The following is a 17,468-nucleotide window of genomic DNA, read 5'->3' as shown; positions in this document are numbered from 1 at the left end:
CTGTGTTCTTGTTCAGCTGAAACAAGTAAAAAGGATTGGCAGAGTTTGTTGTTGCTTCCGTGAAATCCTGCAGTTTGTAGCTGGGGCTGCTAAGCAACTCCGTGATCAGAACTGTTGGGGAAGCAGCGTGCCGAAGGCATAAGGTACCTCGATTCTGCTCTTCGGTTTGGCCTTGGAGATGGACGGCCATAAGGGCGCAGGTGTTCCCTGGCACGTGCGGAGCGGTGTGACGGTAAGTACTGCCTGACAGACGCAGACCCCTCGTGTAACTGCTTACTGCTAGGGCAGGCTTACCCTCTGCCCCGTCGTCCTTCTCCTCCAGGCGTTAAGGGAGCGGGGTGTGCGGGGTTGGGTTGTATCGTGGCGTTTGTAGCAGTGCTACGGTGGGCAGCGGGCTATAGCTTCTTGGGTGGCACACACCAACCCACTTAGGAATTCACACTCGTAGAGGCTGTACTTGGGAATGGTTGGAAATCTGTCCCCTTGTATGTCCTGTTGGTTGGCCCAGATTAAGGGGACAACTTTCTAGGTACTTGTGCAGTGTAAGTAGCGTTTAAGCCCTGATCTCCAGAGATATTAAGAGATTGGGTGTCTGACTACCTTCACCGATCTGCTTAGCATGTCACAAGGGATCACAGAATCCCAGGAAGCTTATCATCCTGCAGGCTTTGTGAGAAATCTCACCTAGTGCTGGTCCTCCCAAGGCTGCTGTTACACACGAATTTAGAACTGAAAATCCTCTCCTTTTGGGAACGGTTGGAGTAGGTGACAGTGTGTTGATTTGAGGTTACCTTACTGACACTTGAATTCTTCGTACCAAGAGGACGTGTAGGTGCCTTCCTGTAGGCTGCAGCTGAAAGTCACAGCCAGTTCTTCCTCGTGGAGGCCGGGTAACGTCTTCCCCATCAGCTGAGAGACCTGCTGAGGTAGACCCTGAGTGGGTCCTTCCCCTCCAAGCAGCACTCTTGAAGTCTGTGACTTTGAATTTATGTACAGTATAGCTTAAGTGAGCTGAAAGAGGTGTTTGTGTGCTTTTTTCCCTGCAAAACCAGGTAATGCTCAAGGTGGAGGTGAGAAGGAAACACCCAAGACGGTTTGACCGCTCTCCTGCCTCCCAGTGCAGCCAGCTAACCCTGCCCTTGTGTCTGGATTTGAACCTGTTTTAGGCAAAATTCTCATGGTAACAGGTCTTGAAATGAAGAATCAATCAATAAACGATGTCACAAATTAGAATTCAAGCGGCGTGTTAATTTCAGTTTGCAGGGGGCCCGTCTCTCCCAAGCACACGTCAGGCACACATCAAGCACACGTCAGGCACACGTCAGGCGTTTTTATCCTTCCCCCCTGTTCCTGACACCTGTCTGTCGGAGGTCTTGCTGCCTGGTGGGGTAGATCATGGTTGCTCCCCTCGTCTCTGAACTGGGGGGAGGTGAAAGTGCTGAAAGGCAGCAAGCATCCCAGCCTGTCCCTGAGGAGCGTGGGAATCTAAGAGGTGGATAGAGCACAGCCAGGACAATGTTGGAGGAATTGGATCGTTAATTTTTTAAGTGACAGTTGTTTATATCCTGGGCCATAAAAATTGATCATGAAGAGTTGCGAGAGGGCCTGTTTCTGCAATGGTCTTGACTCTCCAGGGTAACGAGAACAGGCGAAGGAGATGGATCTCTGTGGTTATGGTTGGGTTCTCTGCAGGAGTCCAGCTGAGCTGGGGTTCGCTGAGTTACCCGAGTGCTTGGTAGCGGATCTCCCTCGAGCAGAGAAATGTGTGATGAGGCTCAGAGGCTCCATCTTTAGGTTCACCCATTGCTTTCAAATGGAAATATTGGTGCAGGTACCCGAGAAAGGCTCTTTGCGAAGCCCACGTTGACAGCTTGGAGAGATGGCTCAGAAATCGCGTTCATTGCAAGGAAGACTTGTGGTAGTCTGTCGGACGGATTGTGCGGGAAATACCGCTGTTGCTTGGATGATGGGGCCTTCACCCCTCTGTTTATCTGAGCGCGTAACAGCACAGACCTGGTTGGTAGAGCTGCGTGTTGCCGTCGCGGGTGTCTGGGCTGCGCCAGCTGTTGCACACCTTATACAAAGAGCAGCGGTGCAACCCACCACGTTCGCCACAAAATCACCGTTTAGGCACAGTGCAGGATGGATGTTCCTTGGTATTCCCCCTCCCTCTTCTGCATGGGTGCCTTAACCTCTGGGAATATATTTGGTAGGGTTTTATGCTCGTTTGTATAGAACTTGCAGGTGGTGGGAAGCGCGGCATGCTCTAGGTAGGGATTATTGGTTGTTAGTGCCCCAGGAGTTGCACCCTGCTTCTGACTGCCCGCAGTAAGCTACGCGGGGCGCTTCAAGCACGTGAAGACCTGAAGGAAAACCTCAGAAGCGTACACTACCCTCAGCTGTAGTGTGTACGGGTAAACATGTTCATGTTCCTCCTTCAGAAACCGCAGGGTGGGTTGAGCTAAGCTGGCAGCTCGCTGTTGAAGTAGGGTGATCTCTCTGCCCTGGCCATTTCTCACGTTCACTTGGGTTCTGGTCTGACCCTTCAAGCCAGTTCCATTCTCTGAATCACAAGCCAGACTTTGCTGAGCAGCTGTTTTCTGAGCTGGTGACCTGAACCAGCCAGTTGAGAGGTCAGAAGTGTTGAGCTGGCGTGAGGGAGGTGATGGGGAGAGGGGAAAGCTACCTGCCTACCCCCTTGTACGCTGCTGGGCTGGTTGAGCCATGTCTTAACTCTTACTTGCCCAATGCAGGGTTTCTGAAGAGAAAAGGAAAACCTAATGTGGGGAATGTAGTAGTGTGTTCAGAAGAAGTTCCCAATGGATGGACAGAGGAGCTCTGCCTTCTCTTGGCTTGACTTGGGAGCTAATCATGGTGGTGAATAGGATGGTGCCCACTGATGCCAGGCAGAGCCCTTCAGTTCTCGGGAAAACAACCTATGGACAATGATCTTCACGGTTACATTGTCACTTAATGCAGAAAATACACTTGCCCCTATTTCTTCAGCTCTTCTTTTTGTGTTTGTTCTTAGTAGTTTGCTGCTACTACTCAGTACTTACTGCTTGTTTCCATTTTTCCGGATCACTTAGGAATGTTAGCACGCTTCCCAGCAGAGATCACTGTGATTCCACTGGTGATCTTTCTGTGTTCTCTACACTCCAGTCTTCCACCCTGCCTCCTGTTCTTCAGCCAAGTGTTTATCCATGTGAGGACTTCCCTATTCCATGGCAGTTGAGTTCCTTAAAGAACCTTGGGTCCTTGTCAGATGCTTTTGGAAAATCCAGGTAGACTCTGTGAGTCGTCACTTCCTTGTCCGTATGCTTGACTCATTCAAAGCTTCGCAGTAGGTCGTAGAATGGTTTGGGTGGGAAGGGACTTTAAAGATCATCCAGTTCCAACCCCCTGCCATGGGCAGGGACACCTTCCACCAGACCAGGTTGCTCCAGGCCTCATCCAGCCTGGCCTTGGACACTCCCAGGGATGGGGCCCCCACAGCTTCTCTGGGCAACCTGTCCCAGTGCTCCCCACCCTCTCCGTGAAGAATTCCTTCCTGATATCCAATCTAAACCTCCCCACTTCCCATTTAAACCCATTACCCCTTGTCCTGTCACTACAGGCCCTTGTAAAATCCCCCCCCCCAGCGTCCTTGTAGCCCCTTCAGGTCCTGGAAGGCTGCAGTGAGGTCTCCCCGGAGCCTTCCCTTCTCCAGGCGGAACAAGCCTAGTCCCCTCAGCCTGTCCCCATAGCAGAGGGGCTCCAGCCCTCGGAGCATCTCTGTGGCCTCCTCTGGACTCGCTCCAACCAGTCTGTATCCTTCTGATATTGAGGGCTCCACAGCTGGATGGAGTACTCCAGGTGGGGTCTCAGCAGAGCAGCGGGGCAGAATCCCCTCCCTTGACCTTCTGGCCACACTTCTGATGGAGCCCAGGATACGGTTGGCTTTCTGGGGTTTGTGAGGCATTACTTGTGTTTACAGAATACCACTCCTAGGTTTTACCTAGTTCTTGTTAACCTGACCTTGTGAGTGTTGGGTTAATGGTTCTGTAGTTCTTCTTACAGTGTCTGCTGGAACCTTCTAGAAAATTGGCATGGTGTTAGCCACTCTGTGTTTGCGGCTGCTACAAGAGTCTTAACTGAGAAATTGCACACAGCAGTTTAGGTTCAGGTACTTTGATTTCTTCTGCCTTGCTGTTGATGATCTTTTGTTCGTTCCAAGAATGAACAGGTACGAGACTCATGCTTCTGCTCGCTCTTCCCCGAGTGCTGGTTACTGAGTGTGATCTGTGGAGAACGCGTGGGAAGATTGTTTCTTCTGCTCTATTCTTCACATCATGCTGGGTGCTCATTTGCAGCTTTTAGCTCCTGAAATGCTGAAACATTCTGAGCAGCAGCTTAGAAGCTTGAAGACCTTGGTCTGCTTTGTTCCCCTTAGATAAGGAGAATAGAAAGGATTAAGCTTAAACTTTTCATTGGAGCCTTCAGTCTGATGACCCTCAAGTCATCTCCATCCCACCTTTACTCAAAAAGCTCTTTCTGTTCTTACTTTGACAAGCTATCTCACTTGAACAGTTCCTCTTCTGGAAGTTAAACACACCACTAATAGGTTTTGTAGCTCTTGTTTTTCCTGTGGCTGTTGAGCCAGTGTGTGCTGTGGCAAGGGGCAGGAGCTTCAGCTGTGAGGTTGAAGGAGGTTGTGTGTGCTGCTGAGAAATTAGACTAGGAGTGCCCCATCATACACGGTGTAACTGGGTGCTTCATAAACCAGTAAATCACTTGCTGTGGCATCATGGTTGGTGAGATGCTTAAGCACTACATGATACCTGAACTAGGGGTGGCAGGTAGGTTTGCCCCAGCAGGTTCTCTTGTCTAGTGCATCAGCCTTTGTTTAGGCCCAGATGTTTCTGTTACAAGCATAAACTGGGATAGAACTGCCAGATACTGGCTACTGTTCCTTAAGTTTTGTATCCTGCATTGCGAAGGTTGTTAGTCTTCCCACTAAATTTGCCATACATCACCTGGTTCTGTATTTCCTTACACAGGGACATCCAGTTCCCCTAAGCTGCTTGGATTCCTAGGGTTTGAGAAGCCACAAATAGTTTTTCATCTTTATCTGATAAAAAGGCATTCATTATTTTGTGAGCTAGTGAGTTCCCTTATTAACTGTCCTTTGCACAGATTCTGGGGGTTGGCCCCTAGTAGATAGCAAACATATGCTTCTCAACACTTAGAAACGTCCCTGTTACTTCTTAGCTCAGAGTAAGGCATAATCTTTTTCTTGGATATTAAAACAGGAAGACCCAATCCCAAGCCACATACCAGGATGTTGTGAAGAACAACTGTAGGTAGCACTCTTGAAAACAAAAGGGACAACCACTGTCCACATCCTCTGTGCTTCACCAGCTCTGCATGTGTCTCCCTGCTGTGACCCTGCGGTGGCTGGAGGTGAATCAGCAGCATTTATAATGAAGAGCCAGGCATCTAAATTGTAGTAGTAGAACGTAGGAACTTAAAAAAAGGCATGGTCATTGTTATAGTGTCTTAAGCAGTTGGTTTGAGTCTCAGTTAAATGCCTTTTTTCTGTAAGAAAATACAAACCTGGTCAGACCAAATGTCTTTACTGTGATATTTCTGATAACAACCAACAGCAAATTTCCTGGGGAAGGATATACATCTAGGGCAAGTGTGTCATTCTCCAGAATATTCCCCTATCCTTCCACATTTTGCACTTTTTGGGGTTTTCCTGCTCTGGTATCGTGATCTGACAGCAGCATAATATGGTGACAGCCACAGGCAACGGAAAGGGTGGAATTTGACCACTTAAACTACAATCTCTGTCTCTTGGAGTCTGTACAATGTAAAGCATTGTAAGGATCTGTGGGTTGTGTATGCAGTGAGTTGTCATTACTGCAGTAATCCTGAAATGGCATCTCAGACTTACAGTTTGTCTTGAATGGTCTCAGCTTTTCACCTCCTTGTGGAATCTTCCAGATAGGTAAAGCTGCACTTGGAATATCAATTGTTTGTTCTGTGGCAAGCATAGATTGAGGGGCGGTGTACCTAGCATGAAGAGCTGGTGAAGCCTGAGTGTTCTCTGCTTCAGCACAAGAAAAAAACCTCAGGTGCTGCCCTCAGCATCTTATTCTTGATGGTTGTCGCGTGGCAAAAAATCTTTCTGGTTTGTTAACCACTCATGGTCGTAAAAATCCCGGGGAGACAAGGCCTGTTTTCTGGTGGTAGTTCTGAGCAGTTGGCTGTGTGGGCACCACTGTTTCCGTGGTTCTGCAAGGTGCTGGTTAAGGACCGTTGCGACAGACTGAAGAGATGCAACAGGGCTGAGATGTGCTGGCAGAGACTGAGCTGCTGTAGGATGGGGCTTGAGGTATGCCTCTGTAAAAACTTTCTCAGCTTCGATTTGACTTGTCCTCCAGTGCGCAGAGAGGTTCGACCTCTGTTTCAGGGGCTTGGAGATGTTTAGGTTAGCAGTGGATAAAATCCTGTAGAAGCTAAGCGATTGATTACACTTGTAATGGTATGTTTAAGTGTATTCTGAGATTCAGCTACTCATTTACAGGGAACAGCAAGTTTTGTGTGTAGTTTTTATGCTCATGAAGGCCTGTTGGAGACTGATAATGCTCTCCGTGCCAGGGAACAAGATTGAGCCTACAGTCTCCCACTGCTGAAGTAGCCTATGCCTGTTAAGATTGTGATTTTTGGCACCCAGGGAAAAAACTGACAGCTAAACTTCATTAGTTTCCCATTGCTTGTGCTGCCATGACACAGCAGAACATAAGGAGGTAAAATGATGGAGGGGGGATGGTGAGTGGGCAGGGTAAAGAGGCATCATCCAGGGGGAGGCATCGCATAATCATTGTTGTGCTTTTGGCAGAAGCGAAATCGGTCGTTGCAGTGTCCCTTCACCTGGCAGGTAGCTGTGAAGCAGCTGTCCGGGTGGGCTACTCGGGGCTTAGTCCCGTTCATGTTTGCTGCCTGTGGGATTCCCACCACCAGTTCCAGAAGGTGGAAGATAAGTGGTGAATGAACTGAAGCACTGTGGCAGGACACCACCTGTGATTCCTGTACCTCAGGCTCTCAGTCAGTGTGTATTTAACACTTTCAGCTTTCATTTTTCTGGTGTGGCACAAGCAGTCGTAATGTGGTTAGGTAATGGAAGGGTTACAAACCTTCCTTAAGTAGTTCAAGCTTTTGCTGCCACTTGAGTATGAGAGAGCTGTATTTAGTAATGATTGTGTTAACCTCAGGTTTAGAAGTCCTTTTCAAAAGGATTAAACAAATATCAATTAACCTGTATTGTGTTACTTCTCAGTGTAAATACCTGCCTGGCATGGGTAGATGTAGCTCTGGGTATCCTCAGGATGACTTTTCTGTTAGGTTTTTCTTTGGCTTCCTTCCCTGATAGCAGTGCTCATACTTCTCTGTATCTGTTTAGATCTGGATCTTATTTTTTTGTTAATTACCACGTTATGCTCTGTTCCAGTTGACAAGCTAGTGGAGCATTCCATAATTCCTCAGTTCATCCTTACTGTGCTGAAAGGCCAGGTCACATTTGCTCATGCTTTTCTCACTGTTCACTACCTTTCCTGAAGCACTTTGTGGTAACTCTTACCCACTGAGAAAAACCTGCTTGCTGCTAAATCCTTTTTGTCTGCCTCAACAAAAACACTTACCTTGAAAGAATTTTTTAGGGACCCTTGTCAAGTGCATTTAAAAGAACATCAGGTACTTTCTTTGTGTACATGCTCATTGATTTGTTCAGAACGCTCCAGTGTAAAAGTGAGGAATCACTGTGCGTGAAAGGAGGAGGGAGCCTGTTTGCATAAGCTGTCATTAACCTACAGCTTCTGTGAATGGTTTGAAAGATGCTTTAGCTATCACAATAATTGTGTGACTTTTTCATCCTAGAAATGGTTGAATCAATGAAGAAAGTGGCTGGAATGGATGTGGAGTTGACAGTGGAAGAAAGAAACCTGCTTTCTGTTGCATATAAAAACGTGATTGGAGCCAGAAGAGCTTCCTGGAGAATAATCAGCAGCATTGAACAGAAAGAAGAAAACAAAGGTGGAGAAGACAAATTAAAAATGATTCGGGAATATCGGCAAATGGTAAGATGTAGTTGGTGTTAGGGTGTAATGCCGTTTCGTTACGGTCCAGCTCTACCCTTCCCGTAAGCTGCCCTGGTATTCCTGCTTGCCAGCAGTGTGGTGACCTGTGACAAGGTGGCAGTGTTGCAGGGGTGAGGCCTGTTCCTTGTCTGGGGGGTAAATACGCTTGGTGAAGGGGAGAGGTTGAGCGTTTCCATGTGAACACTCAAAAGGGCAGTAGCCTCAGAGAAAGGGAAGGCTTTTCCTTCGGTGCATCTCCGTGTCTGCTGAGCACCTGAACTGTGCTGGCACTTTGTGTCTTCCTCGTTACGCAAGTGTGAGGCTGCGTGTGCTCGGGTGGCCTTACTTTCTCCCCTCCGACCTGACTTACCCCACTCAACTTCTTTTTTTGCAAAGTCAGCCATGTCAAGGGACGTGTTTGGCTTTTAAGCCTCGACTTCTGATAAAAATTGCTTTGGATCCTGCAGACATCGACACCTGCTGCTACTGCAGTGTTCGAAATACTGACTCTGTTGGTTGAAATACCAGCAGGGAAGGATCCTCAGTGTTGTTCTTGGCATGAAGACAGGCAGCGTAAAGCCAAATGGCTGCTTTTCTTTGACTCCTTTACCTCGTCTCTTATCACTGTAGTAGCTGCATTTCATGTACGTTGGCCTTGTTTTGTTACTTTTTTCCTCCAGATGAAAACTTGGCAGGAGTTGCTATAAACCAAATGCTGGGTTGGGTGACAGTGACCCAGAGTTGCCCAGTTAGTCTCGTACAGTTGAACTGGCAGACCTGTTCCTAGCTCAGACAGCTACGCCTGTGTTGAAATGAGTGCTGAGATAGTGCGGCTTCTGTGGCAGTATCTAGGTCTTAAAACGTAGATTTAATTTCTTTTTGTCCCTAAGCTGTTCAGTGGCATGGATGGCAGTTACGGCAGTCAGTTCGGGATGAAGCACTCCCTGGGGATACCGAGATGGCATGGTCATCTCGGCTGCAAAGTTTGTGCATCTGGTAACCTCAAGGGCCTTGCTATTTTCTCTCGAGAGAGGGAAAAACTGAGCCACATAACTTCATGCTGAGTCTAGCCAGTCTCCACAACTTTGCCTAAAATGGAGAACTTGGAGCAAGCTCTGACTTCCATCGGGAAGGGCTAATGAAACCTACAGCTATTAGAGCAGAGATGATGTTTCCCCCCCCTTCCCCCTCCTGTAAGTGATGGTTTAGCATGGAGTAGGCATGCTCCTGTGCTATTTAAATCCCACACTTTTCTCCAGAGACTTAAATCTCCATCAGCTGAGGACCAGTGTCTCTGCATGGTTCACATCGGCTTTTCCAGAGAAACAGTGGAGTCTGTTGTATCACCTGGCACCGATTCATATGCCACCAATGGAAATGATGCTGGCTTGGAAATCTCTTCTCAGGAATGGCTCTGGACTGCTTTCTGTTGACTCACAGGGTTCCTGTTGCTCTGTGGAATTGTCAGAGTTGTGAGTTTCTAATTTGGTGCTGGCATGCTGATGGGATGAGGCTCTGCCAGTTACATACAGTCCCAAATACTAGTTCTTGATGGGTGCTGAAAATCATTCGAACAGAACACCCGGAACAGGACAATAGCTATCTGATGATTTGCCTTGCACTCTGTGCTCCCAGGATTTTTGCATCTTTTGTGGGCGGTTACTGTTTTCAGCCAAAGGTCCTTTTGGAAGGACTGGTAAAAAAGGTGTTGTTCTGCATCTTTGTAAAGCGAGCAAGTACCGTGCAGAACAGTAGTGTGCAAGCAATCCACGTGTGTAGTCTTGGAAGGGGCTGTCGAGAGAGGCCACGTGAAGTGCAGTGCCATGCCAGCAGTTTCTTCGGCTGCTGAGTCCTGAAGGAGACCAGCCGTCACAGTTGCTGTAGGTGGAGGAGTGCTGTGGAGAACCGTAATGGAGTTCTGTACCGGAGAGGGATGAGCGGCATCTGCTCAGCTCTAGCCCGAGTGTCCAGAGTGTCATCTGCAGCTGAAGACCAGGTCCTGTTTGTAGCTGGTGGGAGACTTCCTGTGAGTTAGGATCTGCTGTAAGGAGAGTGGGGCTGGGCTTGGCAGGATGACAGGAGCAGTAAGGACTTGCAGAGCTTTGGATGATGCTTCTCTCGGTCGCCGCTGGATCAGTAGCACAGCTGCCCTGTGTCATGCTCAGTGCTTCCCTGAAGAGAGAAGGGCCGGTGCGGCTCAGCATCGCGGCTGTTACGCTCACCTTGTCAATAAACACCCTGTAGTGGCATTTTCAGAGCAAGTTGTGGTGTTGGGAGACCCTTCCAGGCTTGAAAGGCTCTGAACAAGAAGGGGAAAAAACCCGACCCAGTTGTCTGGGGACTGACAGGCCAAGTTTAAAGCACTGGAGAGATGGAAAGAGCCAGCATCTCGCCTGCTGCCAGAACCCAGTGTGACCTTGCTCAGCTACGGAGTGCTGCTCGAGGGGAAATGGAAGGTGTAGTTTGGACGAAAGTAATCATTGGATGGTCTTGGTCTGCGTCAGTATTATTTTAGCACAGGGCTCTTAAATGGTTGGAGTCTGAGCTGCTAGCTGGTGTGACTTGGGGCAGAGCTCGAGGGGTGATGGCGTTGGCTAAGCAGGGCCAGGCTGGCTCTGTCTGAGAAACGATGGAAACCGCTTACGATGGATGTAGCAACACCCACATAGCCACGGGGGGAAAGGCCACTTACTTGCTTCCTCTGTAGGCAGGCTGCTTTTCTGGGTCCCGTGGCCGTTTGGAAGCAGAGCCCCTGGCTTTCTCATCTGACGGCATCTCTGTAGACGAGAACGCAGGGAGGCGGGTGTGTTCATCCGTGGGAGGATGAAGTGGTGTGTATCTACAGTTCCCTTCCTCGCAGTGCAGCCGAATCCCTTCCCTAATAGCAAAGGCAAATACTCACCTTCCTCTTAGTGGTCTGTATTTGTGGAATATGAGAATGTGTGTTTCTAGTGCTCTTGCAGCGTGGGTTGTGCTCTGGGGCAGCCGCAAAGCTCTCTTCTCCCTCCCCTCCTGGAAAGCTTAGGCTGTGCCTTGGCATAAATGTGGGCGCTCCGTCTGCCTGTCTGTTTTGGTGGGAGGGGGGGTTACAGGCTTCACCAACTGTTTCCTCCCGTTCTAGTTTCACATTGCGTCTCAGTTGTGAGGTGCAGCTATTCTGGGGGCTGCGTGTTAAAACGGGTCAGAGAACTAGTACAGGCTACCCTTCCCCTGGTTGCTTCTAATAAGTTTCCTTATTTAGATGAGCAGGTGGTACAGGCCTTTGCATCTGCAGAGCTAAGGCGGCAGGGTGGAGGCAGATTAAGGCAGCACTACTGCTAGAAGAGGCAGGGTGGGCTGGGGAGGCTCGGGATGAGCAGTCTTTCCCTGCTCGGAGCCTGTAGTACTGTGTCACGGACCCTAAGCCCGCCGCTTCCGACTGCCCTGACCAGGCTTAGTGTGGGCTCTCCTGCTGGGATGCTGCTTTGCAGAGCTCGCTGAGCCACTCTCTAAACCAGATCCTTCCTGTACAAGAGCATTTAGGGTTTTGGTGGGGTTTGTTTGGAGGTCTTTTTGGTTTGGTTTGTTCCCAATCAGCTTGGTTTAATACAAATCTTTTTAAACTAAGCTTGGTCAGGACGTTTGCGTTGCCCGGGACAGCAGCTGATCTCGTGTGACTGATCCTTTACACACAGCTGAAAAAGGGCTGGCTGAGATGAAATCAGAATTAGAAATTGATTTAATTCTTAGCAGTTTTGCTGAAAATCTCTCTGCAAAAGAAGTCATTGAAAAAGAGGATCAAGAGGAAAGAAGTTTGCAGGAACTGACTGCTGGCCAAAGGTTCTATAGCTCTTGTAGCCCAAGAATATACCAAGTAGATTCTTCTCAAGTGACCATATTTCAGCAACTTCCTTGCCCATTTGCCACCTAACTTTAAGCGTAGCACCTGACCCTTCCGCTGATGTTAGGGCGTTGTGACGTTGTTTGTACGTGACACTCGTGTAGATCAGTTTCTGTAAAGGAACTTGTGCACATCTTCAGTCTTTGTACAAATCAGTATGTGTATGTATGTGCCAGTTCAACGTTAATTTTGTATCTGTAATTTTAACAGCTTTTCAGGATAGAGGTTGTGGTTACAGACCCTGAGAGCTTGGGAGCTACATGGTGGTAAACGTTAATTTTGTATCTGTAATTTTAACAGCTTTTCAGGATAGAGGTTGTGGTTACAGACCCTGAGAGCTTTTTATGTGGTGGTAAAAATACTACAGGGCAAGAGAAATGCTTAGAGCTGGGAGCGTGGGAAGGGGTGGTGGTCTAAGTGGGGCTGCTCTGGTGATCCAAGGCAGGCTGTTTTTGGGAAGGGGTGGTGGTCTAAGTGGGCCTTCTCTGCTGATCCAAGACAGGCAGTTTCTGGTAGTTTCTTGTAACTGATGTCAGTGCCTTTGCTTGAAAACCTCTACTCTGTAGTATGTAAAAGTAGCTTGAGGCAGAGTTGTCTTCAGCTGCAGCTGTGACAGTTACTGCGAAGTCACAGAAGAGCAGCCGTGGGTCACTGTGTGTGCTTCACCAGCCGCTCCTCCTAGGAATGATGTGGGATGCTCAGAGCAGGTCTTGTTTGGGCAGTGTTGATGTCAGAAGGGTTTTCATGCTTGTTTCTGTGCTCTCAGGTGTGAAACTCTGGTAAAACCACCTCACAGTCCTTGCTTTGTTTTCCAAATTTGAAAAACAAAGGTGATGCGACCATGTTTTCAACTTTGGCTATTGAAATCCAGTGTGTTGTTAAATAAGGTCTCTGTACTGGCTTTCTTTGGCCACCGATCTCACAGTCACTGTTGATGGTTTCTGCTTTGCCGTTTGTGCCTGTTTCCGAAGTCTGTATCTTGGGGAGTTTGTTTTCCTCTTGTCTGTGACCTTTTGTTTGTGTGCACATCCTTATTCTGTTCTCACACGCCATGATTTTTGTGTTACAGCTCTTCTGTTAGATGGCACCTCAGAACAAGCGTCTAGTTACTACCTGGGAGGCAAAGCTCTAACTCTGGGGTATAACGGAGTTTGGTCTGTGTTAATTACCGTCATGTTGTCCCCTTCGCAGTTGCCACTTCTGGGGCAGCCTTCCAGGATCAAAACCGCAAGGAATTAGGAGTTGTGCAAACCTCGCATTAAGGAATTACATCCTGAGACAAACTTAATGCAGCTCTCTAGCAAGACGTCTGCCAGGGAATGCAGAATTCCATAATTTGGGTCTGCATTTAATCGTACGTCAGCCCTTTCCCCTCGTGTGCCAGCTCATTATGCAGAACTGTTTCGCTTAACACACCTGTGGAGCAGCTGAACTTACTTTTTTCTTCTGTCCTCCCCCCATTTGGATTTTTATGATGTTGCCTGTTTGATACTTGGATGTTTCTGAGCTGGTGTTTAGTCTTAGATGCTAACCTCACCTTCTCTTTTCATTCTGTTTTTTTTTACTAGGTTGAGACTGAACTGAAGTTAATTTGTTGTGACATTCTGGATGTACTGGACAAACACCTCATTCCAGCAGCTAACACTGGCGAGTCCAAGGTTTTCTATTACAAAATGTAAGTATATTCCTGTGAGGCAAGGACCCCTTCCCTTACCTGAGCTGGACAAAGTCGCTTTATGGCTGCGCTCTGCCCGCTCAGCCACAGTGACTTTAGAAAGAGGGTGGGGCAGTCGTGTCTAATCAATATCCCTTTTTGGCTCCCTTTGAGGTGTTAGTGTCCTGATCCCCGGGTTTTGGATAGGTGTCGTTTGGAATAAGGTCATGAGAACTCAACATAAGCTGTTTTGCAGCTCTAAGATGTAACAACCAACCGTTTTCTTTAATTGAGCTAATAATGTAGAAACCACGTCCCTGCTTCATTGTGTTCCCGCATGAGCTTCATGCTCGTAAAGAGAAGAAAACGGAGGAGACGGATGACTGTCGTGTCAACCTCACAATCCTGTTCACATGAAACTTGGCTTTGGAGTATGTTCCTGTCGTCAGTAGTCTGATGTGTATTTTGTGCTTTCTGAAGCATAGTTTAAATCTTGAGTGTTTTCCCCTGTATCTGCATTATCTCTGTCCTTCTGATGAGAAACTTGTCTGGCTTAAACGAGGCGCAGTTGTACAGACACGGGGTGGTAACGGAGGAAGTAATACTATGGTTTTCTGTACTAATGCAAGAAAGCGAGTGAACCCAAACCATTTTTCCTGCCTGATGGTTTAAAATTCACGCAATGCTAACGCACGGTTGTCTAGTCAGTAATTCAGCAGCAGCGTCCTCTGCGTGGGAACACACAGACAGTGGTTGCAGAGCTGAGCTGTTAATGTAGTGGCTGGTGTGGAAATAAGGACTACTGCCTGCTTCTCCTTTCTGTTTCCAGGAAGGGGGACTACCATAGGTATCTGGCTGAGTTTGCCACAGGAAATGACAGGAAGGAGGCTGCAGAGAATAGCTTGGTGGCTTACAAAGCTGCTAGTGATATTGCAATGACAGAACTCCCGCCAACACATCCCATCCGCTTAGGACTTGCGCTCAACTTCTCTGTATTCTACTATGAAATTCTTAATTCTCCTGATCGTGCCTGCAGGTAGGTAGTGACTGGGAAGCTGGGGAAGCTGCATGTGAACACCGAACAAACCACAAGTGGTTGCTGCTTGGGTAATCGCTTCTCCTCAGTGGGAACGCTGGGCTGGCTCTCTCCCTGCTGGTAGCCGATGACGTGCTCTGTTTGAGGTGAATTCATGGAAAGGTTTTCAACTTGGCCATTCTCTTTAGAGTCCAGACCCGTTTGTTTATGTGATCATGTGTGAGAAGCGGAATAGTGATAACCTTGGATTGATCAGCTGGCAGTTAACTTGCCATGTTAACTCTGTGCGTGCCCTTACCCTGCCAAAAGCGTGGGGTGGTGTAACTTGCCTCACTTGCTGGTGGCTACTACTCAAGGTAAGAGGGATTGCGTTACTAATTCCTGTGAACACGTGTAGAGTGACAGTAGCTCATCTGTCAGTAGGGGTCCAGCTCAGAGGAGCATAAACATGACAGTTGAAGCCAATACCGTTTACCTTGTGTTCCTGTCATTGCAGGTTATGTAATATAACCCTAAGCTTTTAGCAGACCTCGATCAGTTGTACCACACGGTGTAGAAATGTTTAAAACCAATATTCTTGAGTGAAAGTACTCTTAAGCACACAGAGAGGCTGGTTTTGAAGATGGGAGATAATTGGATGAACATCTAACCACAATTAAATAATGTCCAGATGGGTTACTGAAGCTGTGGATGTGATGTAGCGAACTAGAAGATGAGTGTTCTGAGGCACAGGTCGCACTCGTGTGCTTCCGGGTTCTGATTAGCTCTATCTGATAGATGTGATTTCTTCTGTGCCTGCAGGTTGGCAAAAGCCGCTTTCGATGATGCTATTGCAGAACTGGATACACTGAGTGAAGAAAGCTATAAGGACTCTACACTTATCATGCAGTTGTTACGTGATAATCTGACACTATGGACTTCAGACATGCAGGGTGATGGTGAGTAAACTGCCTTAAAACGCTGCTGTGCCTGACCTCTGCTTGTGGGAACATAGATGGGTTTGGTGGCTTACTTCTGTCTTTCCTGATGACTGACCCTTCTGAACTTCTTTCCTAACTGGGGGCGTTGGGAGGGCTGACGCCAGCTGCTTTCGAGAAGCTTTTCAGCCCTCGCTGGAGGGGTGGAATCGGGGACGTGACTTTCTTCTCCCCACGTGGCTGTCGAAGCACCTGTGAATATTTTAAAGCAGTGGCTTCACTCCGTTCAGCTTTTCTTTCTTGTGGCTTGTCATGTTTAGATTGGATGTAAGGAAGAAGTTCTTCACCGAAAGGGTTATCACACACTGGAACAGGCTGCCCACGGAGGTGGTGGAGTCACCATCCCTGGATGTGTTTAAGAGATGGGTGGATGAGGTGCTGAGAGAGATGGTTTAGTGGCGGACAGATACGGTTGGACTGGATGATCTCTAAGGTCTTTTCCAACCCAGTGATTCTATGATGTTCCTTTACGGGGCCATTCCCGGCAGATGGGAGTCTCCGATGTAGGGGAAGCGTTGCGGATGACCCAGCTCCCGTGGCTGTACATCAGTATTGCTGTTGGCATTCTAGTGGAGGATTTACTGCCCTCCTGCCAATCACAGCACCTTCCACATCCTCCATTGTTCTTGGGGAGAACCGAGTATGAAGAGAAGAGGGAAAAGGAAAGGGGATTTTGTAAGATAGTTGTTAGGAAGAAGGGAAAAAAAAAGAGCTTGGGGAGATCTCATCTGCAGTTTGAGATGTTTTAAGTGTTTTCTTTAATGCTCCCAAAAATGCTGGTTCGTGCCCCCCTGCGCAGGCCACTGCCAGAGCAGGTACTGAGCGTGTCCCTCGGCAGCACCGGGGTGGCACGCTGCTGGCTTCTGTTCAGTACCACCTGTAATTGTTGGAACGAGGTGGGGGTTTTTGGCACACCAAACGGATCACTTCTGCATACGGCGCGAGGTGTGAATTTACTCTTTCGCCGATACTGGTAGTGAATTAAACATTCTCTGCCGAGGCAGACGAAACTTGGTTTTCTTCTGCAGAAGTCTGTCCTGGAGAGAGAGGGGGAAAGAGCGGACGCTGACTGGGAGAGGGGGGAGTCAGCCCCATCAGGCGGTTGGCAACGCGCAGCGGTTTGAGACGGCCTTGCTGCCGAACTCCAGAGAGTGAGGGAGTGTCTGGGGTGTTGGTAGGTGTCACCCGAAGCACGGCGTAGCCATCCAGCCTGTCTCGGGGGAGTTCCTTGGTAGGGTCCATCTGACAGCAGTTGTAGCAGCTCCTAACTCTTCACAGACCTGGTGTGGCGTAGGGTTGGTGGGTTTGATTTGAAGTAGTGTTACCTGACAGCTTCTAGCTCTTCGCATAGATATGAGATTCCAGGCTGCAGGCCACGTTTTACCCGTTTCTGGGGTGCTGACAGAACAGGAGAAACACTAAATGGGCAGCATCCTGGCTCCTGGGTTACCCTGCATCCTAGTGCTGACGTCCCTCGCTTTCCGAGAGGCCGGGTTGCCGATGGCGCAGGAGCCTGCGTGTGTATCCCGGGCGGAGCGCGCAGCTCTGCACACTGCAGGCGTTACTAGAGGCCTTCCTCGCCGTTAGGCACTGCAAAAAGAAATCTGTTCCCAGTTCCCACGGCTAAGAGACGACCTGTTTTGGTTTTTCCAGTGCAGCCAAATCCCCTGGTGCTCTTTGGGAACCCGGAGGGAGCTGTTTCAGTGAAGTCGCAGGGCTGGGTTGCTGTTGCGGGAGAGCAGCGTTGGAGTAACTTGGGAAAGCGGTCTCCGTGGCACGTGCGCTGGCGACGTCTCGTTAG

General features: G+C 48.6%; 1 protein-coding gene across 1 annotated transcript in view; it reads left to right on the top strand.

The window, feature by feature from the left end:
• The first annotated feature begins 213 nt into the window (after window positions 1–213).
• The window catches only part of YWHAE (tyrosine 3-monooxygenase/tryptophan 5-monooxygenase activation protein, epsilon), a 20,720-nt gene continuing 3,465 nt past the window's right edge, over window positions 214–17,468 (top strand). Inside the window, exons 1-5 of the mRNA XM_010154246.1 lie at window positions 214–232; window positions 7,921–8,120; window positions 13,569–13,675; window positions 14,484–14,690; window positions 15,492–15,628. Coding sequence (XP_010152548.1) covers window positions 7,923–8,120; window positions 13,569–13,675; window positions 14,484–14,690; window positions 15,492–15,628 — 649 coding nt within the window. The 5' untranslated portion in view covers window positions 214–232; window positions 7,921–7,922. The remainder of the gene's footprint in view (window positions 233–7,920; window positions 8,121–13,568; window positions 13,676–14,483; window positions 14,691–15,491; window positions 15,629–17,468) is intronic.

Source organism: Eurypyga helias, unplaced genomic scaffold (assembly GCF_000690775.1).
Source record: "Eurypyga helias isolate BGI_N326 unplaced genomic scaffold, ASM69077v1 scaffold43086, whole genome shotgun sequence".
Lineage (NCBI taxonomy): Eukaryota > Metazoa > Chordata > Aves > Eurypygiformes > Eurypygidae > Eurypyga > Eurypyga helias.
The sequence above is the reverse complement of the archived record's forward strand: the minus strand, read 5'-3'. Positions and strand labels throughout refer to the sequence as shown.